Genomic DNA, 8,623 nt, shown 5'->3' on the forward strand with positions numbered 1-8,623 from the left:
TTTTCTTCATTTATATGGATCATTTTTAAATTCTTATTGCCCTCCAATGATTTTCAGTCAAAAGGTATGAGTTAATAAGTCCAGAGTCAAGACCCTCAACTCGAACAAACATGCGACTCTATTGCAAATAATATAATTATTCCTCTGGATTTTAATAGTTGCTACAATCATTAACTACTATATATTTAATAGTTTAGTAAAACATAGTTAAGTGGAATCTTATTTGATTCGTCTTTAATGCATATTTTAATAATATCAATTTTTTTGAATTTTTTATCATATAAAAACAAAGATATTAAAGATTAAAATTGTAAATTGGATAGGATGAAAAATAAAAATATTACAACTATTAAAATCAAAAGTATTCGAAGTAAACGTGTTATCTTGAGTTAAATATAACGACTATTAAAATTGTATATTGGATAGGATGAAAAAATTAAAATTAAAATTAATGTTATGTTGGTTGAAACTCGACCAATAAGAAAATAAGAGAGAAGATAAATACTTTTTAGGAGAGGAGAAGAAATCTAGATGAGAAGTTTTATTTTATTTTATTTCATACTCTAATACAATATTATGTTTCCTTTTATACTACTAAGACTATAACAAACACCCAAATATACCTGTAACAATTAAGCATTGGATTTGGGAACATGCAACAGCCCTTGATAATCATCAAAAATAAGCTTGTGATAAAGAGGCAATTTGGAGTACTTACAAATTTTAAGTTCCTTGCAAATACACTTGTTACTTCTACTCTGTCCCCACATCTAAATAAAAAGATAGACAAAATAAATTAGTTGGTTAAATTTATAACATATTACTCAAAATTTAACGGAAATTCAAAGGCAAAAAAATGTGAAAAACTATAATAAGAATTAAAGAATAGGCATAGAACAATACTCAAATGTATATTATGAATTATTATATTATATATAATAAATATAATATATAATAATTAAAATATCATAGTGAATATCTATCTTCTATGAATATAAATAAAACAAAATAAAAACAGTTACATAATCTTCTTTCAATTATATATATTCAAGGTTGAAAAATACACATATTCAAGAGATTCAAATATATATATATATATATATATATATATATATATATATATATATATATATATATATATATATATCCGAGACACTAGCTTTAAGATTTCTACTTCACAATTAATAATAAATACTAAAAAACTAAAAAGATCCAATAAAATTGGGAGAAAGATAGAATTTGCCATTCACCCAAATTGAGATTGCATTTTCCAATTGAAGCATTCAATAGTTAATATATTTTTTTACATTATTATTATTATTATTATTATTATTATTATTATAAGACGAGAGAAGATATAAGATTATGTGATAATCAAATCTAATACCTTTTCATAGTATTTGCTCTGCATATGAAATAAATCCAAGCCTAAGCCTGCATTGAATTGTAAATAGTGGTTATATTAGATTATTAGAGTGTTATGGAGTTAGAAAACCTTAAACCCTAAAAATAAGAACACAAATTAGTTATAGATGTATGTCTATATATACTAATGGAGAACTGTATATATTGCTATGGAAATGTAAATAAAAATAAATAAATAATACCTACCGCTAAAATATATTGTGGATCCACTTTGGGTGAGACTTAGCCCACGTGAATTGTCTCTTCAAGAATAATTCTTTTAGTACCGCGTACAGATGAACTACAAGCGTCACCGCTTTGGCTTCCATTATTCTAGGAAATACTTCGTTTTGCTATTAATTTTATTATTTCTTCCCATCCCACCAAATATAAACTTAAAAATTAAATGATTTAATTATAAAAAATTTAAAAAATTAATATTTAAAAACAATATATATTAAAATAAAATTATTAAGATTCGACATAATTATATTTTCTTCAGATAGATTAATAAGAAATGATAACAAATTAAAAAGTTTCCTTTTAGTTTTTACATTTTGACAATACATTTTTATTACATTGCCATAGTGTGCATATAATGCTGATAGAAAGATAGATAAAGAGAAAGATGAGCAACTAAATATTCAAATCCACCGCTTGCAAATACAATTTTGTGTTCAACTTTGTAGCTATCTAATACACATCATGGTTCCAATTTTGCAGGCCAACAAATGTCATCTTTTTTTTGAATGAAAAAGGATAATTCAGTACTAAAACTTTTATTTTTTTTTTTAATTCTCATAATTACCCACCGTCTCGAACGCATTTCTAAGAATGTAAGCATTTATATTTAATGTTTTATACGCATTTTGAATATATAAATTAATACAGCTTTTATTTTCAAATGTTCTTCTTATTTACTTTTTTAGCATGTAAACTTTAAAATTAAATAATTTTAATTGTGAGTTTATAAAAATTATAAAAAGTTGATATTTAAAAAGTATATATTGAGACGAAACTAACAAAATTTCACGTGAATATGTTTCTTATATTGATCGATGAAAAATCAAAGTCAAAATTTAACGCTAAAATTCGTATATTTTATTTGAGAAGAACATATGAAAACAGAGGAAGTACTTTATTTATATTACAACCGTTATTTTTTTGAACTCTGGCTCGTGTATATATATAGACTTGGGAGAAGAAGAGAAGATTTTTCATTTAAGTTTTTTTTGTTTTCAAAGAGAGTTGTTTATTAACAAAATTGAGAAAGAAAATCTATTCACATCTCATTCTTTCAAATTCTTCCTTTTAAAATTATTACCCAAATAATAAAAATTCTTTTTATTCTTTTCCTCCGATTTCCTTGATTCAATATAGAGTAAAACTACCCTTTGAAAATTCGGCTCACCCCGTAAAATTTGATAATTTCTTATTTAAGACGGTTCCAATATAAAACTGTTCTGAATTGTGTTAAATAGTGCAACTAAATTATTTAAAACATTAAATTTAAATATGAAATATTTAATTTTTTGTTTTAGCTTCTTATATATAGACATGTTTGAGATGATTTCATACAAGCTCTAATTTTGCAGGACGGAGTAATTTATTTGACCGCTTATTGAAATTCCTTGCAACTTCCAAGAACAACTTTTGTTTTTCTTTTTTAAATCCTTCCAGAAGTTTCATCTAAGTGGGGACTGAGGAATTCATTTCTAACTGTAAAAAAAAAAAATTGTTTTGATTATTGAATTTTATATTGTGAAATTAATTTTTTTCTATATTTTGTTCTCAAATAGAATTTATAAAATTTAATGTCAAATTTTAACTATAATATTTCATCGATTTATATAAAAAAACATATTTATATAGGATTTTGATAGATTCATCTTTATATATACTTTCTAAATATAAACTTTTTAAATTTGAATTTTAAGTTTTCATTGTGATTCACAATAAAAGTGAATGGGTTGAACAAAAAAGATAGAAAATACTACCGAAGAGCAATAAATAAAAAAGAAGTCCAAATACTCATGGTCACCCTTATTCTTCTCAATTTTCATGTTAAGGACAAAAATAATCGAATGAATAAGTTATAGAAAAAATTGTTATATTAGCTTATTCATCAAATTATAAGTAAATTAGTATCTATATATGCTCTTGTAATGTTTGAAATTTTTATTTCTTAATTTATATAAATATAAATAGAAAATTTAATGATTATATACATATTTTTTAATGTGTTCATGTAAATGATCATGTAAATAAAAATACAAACTAAATGGTTGTTAACAATATATATACACAAATTGTTGTAGAGATGATCTCTGAGTGGGTGAACCCAAAAAGAAAATATAGTGTAAGTTACTCCGTGGACATTAAGGATATTGTAAGCAGACATTTAAGATATTGTAAGTATTGTACGCTTACTCGATGAACATTAAAGATATTGTTAGTAGGCATTAAGAAATGATGTAGGTAGATATTAAGGATGACGTAAGTATGCATTAAGGATATAATAAATAGGATTTTTAAGGATATTGTAAGTAGGCATTAAGAACATTATAAGTAGGCATTACAGATAAGTAGATATTAAAGATAATGTAAGTAGGCATTAAGAATGAGGTAAGTAGGCATTAATGATATATTTAAGTATCTTTAATAGACTGCGAGTAAGAGACGTCTCTCAGGAGACCAAACCAGTTGAATATGTTATATAACTTATAAACAAACAAATCAGGTAAAATATATGTCAGAAACTCAAAATAAAGTGCTAAATAACACGTTAGAGTTGTGAAAACTTCCTTGCATTGCATAACTATCAATGCTAGTGCATGTGTTGTTATTTTTATCATAAATATAAGCATTTTCAATCATTCTTGCTAGTTACTCAAGATATTTTATCTTTAAAAAATTTAAAAAGTTATCAATATTGAACTAAACTCATTTACACTAATTTTTTTTTTAATTGAATTCAATAAATATAAACCTAACAATATTTTCAATGAATTGAAATAGGCTACTATAATTAATGACTTTTTAACAATACAAAATAATTTTTTGGTGGACTAAGCTTTGTAGATCAAAATTGATCCAACTAGTCACGGAGCAAGTGGACTGTTTTCACTTTATGCATTTTATGTCTTGTATGTTTAATCATTGTATATCTTATTGGACTTTATTTAGGTAAATTCTTTTGTTCGACTATTATTAAACCATGTCAATTTTTTATTTTTTCTTATTATCCTAGTTATTTTATCTACACAATTTTAAAGTAAAACTACTTAGATCGTTAATATTTTATGATAAAAACGATGATAATAATATTCCATTCATTTGTTTTTGTTTGTCCATTTTAAGTTTGTTCACTTTAAGAGATAAATTTAAATTAGATCTTTGAAGTATATATTGAAGATAAAATATATTCATGTAAGATCCTATTAAATTTGTCTTGACGTAAAGTTTTTTAATCTATAATTTTTAAAATTTTTTATGATGAATACTTAGAGATATTAAGGCTTAAAATTTGCTAAAAAATACGTGTAAAATGTAAAGTGGACAAATAAAAAGAAATAAAGGGAGTAAGATCAGTCTTATGTAAACATCCAACTACTTACGATATGATGATTTGATGCTAACACACAACCAATTTCAATGATGCTATTTGATTCTTTTGTTTTGTTAGTCTAACATATATAGACAATATTATTAGAGTTTGGAATACTTATTCATTGAGACGTTATTTTTTAATAGAAAAAGTCTTAAAATTTACAAATAAAATAAAGATCATGCCAATCACAAGATCACATCAATGTTTTGAGTCCACATCTAAGTAGGCCCGGCCCTATTAATTCCATTGAGTAAAATGTACATCTCTTGACTTATCTACCATCTTTATAAATAGTCCACAATATTATTCCAATTTGTGTTCTATCCATCACCTCCACGTTTGCTCCAATTTCTTGATAAATTTGGTCCAAGTTGTACTTTTTCTATTTTCATTTGTTTTTCATATTTGCCTTAAAAAATTTAATAATTTCAATTGTAAATTTTTAGAAATTTTAAAAAGTTAGATATTTAGATAATATATATTGAGACGATTCTATCAAAATCCTATATGAATATGATTTTTCTTATAGATCGATGAGAATAGCTAAAGTTTGACACTGAAATTTGTAAATTTTATTTGAGAATAACATATGAAAAAGAAGGAATACATTTGAATTGTAAGTTGCAATTATATCAATTAGTATATTAATTATCGGATTTTTCTTAGTTGAAGCATATAGTTACTTTATGAAAAATGGGAGTTTTGTTTTTATTGTCTCTTTTCTTTAGCCTATTATACATTACATTATCCTAATATCATTAAGTGGCTTTTACGTATGATGTGAGTTGGGAGATTAGATGTATACAACCTTATTATTAATAACAACACTAACAAAAAAGTTGTTTTCAATTAATAACAAACTCATGTGATTTAGAAGTATAAACTTACCATAATTATTGTTCTTATTTTATATTGCATTTTATTCTACTACTAAAGATTGTTATTTTTTCATATAAGATTTTGGATTCGATTCTCGTTTAACTCCCTACTCATTCTTTCATCCTAGTCTATATCCAAAAATAGAGTTAATATATACATGTTTATTTTAAAATCATTAATATAGATTCCTTCACTTTCCCTCTACTAGCTTCTGGCTTTTTTACCTTTTTCTTTAATAACACAACCGACAACCAATAATTATTTTATCACATTTTTATAACAACTACCTTAAACAATTGTCATTTAAGTCAATACTTTCAATTGAAAAAATTAATCAACTACTATAGCCAACAATTCTAGCTAACAACCATTTGATAAAAAAAATCTCATAGTAGATATGATGATGCAAGGATCAAGAGTAAGAATCAGGATCAATAATAAAGTATTAAATTAAATCAGCTCATTTTGTACGAAATCATCACACCACAAGACGAACTCATATAACTAGCTTATTTTTCCGATTAATTATTTTTAAAATTATAAGTAATCACTTTAATGGGCTGAATATGTATAGACCAACCCACTAGAGATATCTGCCTAAGTCAAAATTTTGTGTAAATTAAATAATTATAATTATTTTCAAGTGTCAATTTTCAGTTTCCCCTTTTCCCTTTTTGCCCCCACATTCTCCCCTTTTTCTTCTTACTTCGTTTTCCTCCTATTCGTCACCGGATAAGCTTCCTCCATTTTCCAGTTTACTTTCTCTCTCTTCATTTCTGACCCAATTATTTTCCCTCAATTTATTTAGGTTTTTCGTATAATTTTCCGGGGTCAATTCAATTTATAACCAAACCCAAACTTCAATTCATTCAAAATGTTAACCCTAAATCACCATGATCATCATGATCATCAACAACAATCTAGGGTTTTACACGATTTTTCTTCTTTAATACTTAACATATTACGTGATCCTCCTTTGCCGTCGACGTTGAATTTATCCAATTTTCTCGCTTCCTCACAACCTCCGATTTCTTCGTCATCATCATCTTCCGATAGGTTTCCGTCCCAGTTAACGGCGGCGGGATTTGCATCGTTGATGTTAGGGATTTCACTTACTTTGATGCTTTGTGGATTGGTGACTTTTTTTATAGGGTTTATGTTGTTGCCTTGGGTTATTGGTTTAGTTATGGTGTTCTATATTGTCGGCCTTGTTACCACTATTTCGGTTTTAGGAAGAACTTTTCTCTGCTATGCTACCTCTTCTTCATCGTGTTCTCCTCAGAAGGATTTTCCTGGTATGCTTTTTCTAATAAAACTAAATACCTTAATTCCTAATTTGGATTTTACTCCTATTGTATAGAGGTGATATTTTTTTTAGAACTTTTTGATTATGTTCATTGTAACCCGAATAATAATGCTTGATTTATTTATCAGGAAACAGTTGGTTTAATTGAAGACATGGTTTATCTCTATACCCTTAAGCATATTTACTATTTAGAAAATGACTTGTTTTTATCGAAGCACCTCTGTTTTTCTGCCGATGGATGTGATATGCATATAGTAGTGTGATAATCTTGGAATTTTGTTAAATGAAGAACATAAGGAAGTATAAGAAATCTCGATTCTCCCTTTATAATCTTCAACCTGGATATCATTCAAGTCTTATAGTTGTGAGTACCACATTGGCTACTCATTCCATGAATGGATGACATTAGAGGTCTTTTTGGTTGAGTTTTTATTCCTTGTGTGCTTAGGGATTGGAGGAATTGTGAATATGAGATTGATTTTGGTATATCCTTTGTGGAAAGAGCAATTATTAGTCCCTTGTAGAGCTGCAGTCTTAAGCTCAATTGACACTATATATCTTGTTTTGATGATTTAGGTATTGTTTAGATGAGTAAAAAAATTATATTGAGAAAAATTGTTGATAATGACTTAAGTACTGTAAGGGCATGAGTAATGGGAGCCTTGTAAATTTTTCTTGAGGCAGAAGTCTTAAGAGATATATTACAAGCTATAAATGGAAATTTATTACTAAGACCTTTGTGGCCTAATCTGAAACAAGAGATCAGGTAAGAGAGAAGGGTTTAAAGTTGAAGCATTTTTTGACTTGTTCCTATTAAGAATTGTATCACTACTGATGCCCTAACATGTAATATTGCAGCATGGAAGTTTTTGTAAAGATGGTTGTGGCATTCAGAGGTATGGTTGCAACAGCAAAGAACACAAGGTCTCATAGTCGTTGGCTCTCCTGATTTCATGCTTTTGGGGAATGGCTGTAAGCCGTAAAATTATTGGGTTATGGAACGTCAAGATACTGGTTTGATTATTGTCGCAAGGATTTGTGAATATGGCAGCTTCATGCAAAAGGGGATAATTTTTTTTTGTTTGCTTGAGTTTTGCCTACTACAGTTGATATTATTTTGATGTCAAGAACAATGAAGGTTCGTTCATCTTAAAAATGTTCAATATCTATACTGAAAACGTTGCTCTTTGTAATGATCCCCACTGTAGAGAAAATTATAGCCATGGCTATGAGGGTTATCATCTATAGATCTTATTCTTCGAGATTACCGAGAAAGAAAACAGAGAGAATATGTTTTCAGAATTCTAAGAACATTAGGATATTAAGTTACTCAAATCTTTTGTTAATACAAACCACAAAATATGGGTATTCTGATGTACCGTTTCTAGTTTAATTGTTCTATTCTATACTAATTATTGCTATCA

General features: G+C 26.8%; 1 protein-coding gene across 1 annotated transcript; it reads left to right on the top strand.

Moving 5' to 3' along the window:
* Nucleotides 1-6,555: 6,555 nt before the first annotated feature.
* LOC130820629 (uncharacterized) lies at nt 6,556-8,623 on the top strand. The gene is made up of 2 exons (XM_057686077.1): nt 6,556-7,188; nt 8,058-8,623. The coding sequence occupies exons 1-2, from the start codon at nt 6,768-6,770 to the stop codon at nt 8,072-8,074; spliced, it is 438 nt and encodes a 145-aa protein (XP_057542060.1). The 5' UTR covers nt 6,556-6,767; the 3' UTR covers nt 8,075-8,623.

This window comes from Amaranthus tricolor, chromosome 8, assembly GCF_026212465.1.
Source record: "Amaranthus tricolor cultivar Red isolate AtriRed21 chromosome 8, ASM2621246v1, whole genome shotgun sequence".
Classification (NCBI taxonomy): Eukaryota; Viridiplantae; Streptophyta; class Magnoliopsida; order Caryophyllales; family Amaranthaceae; genus Amaranthus; species Amaranthus tricolor.

What these genes read in the sequence shown, in the direction of transcription:
- LOC130820629 (XM_057686077.1), top strand. Translation starts at nt 6,768, where the DNA reads ATGTTAACCCTAAATCACCATGATCATCATGATCATCAACAACAATCT.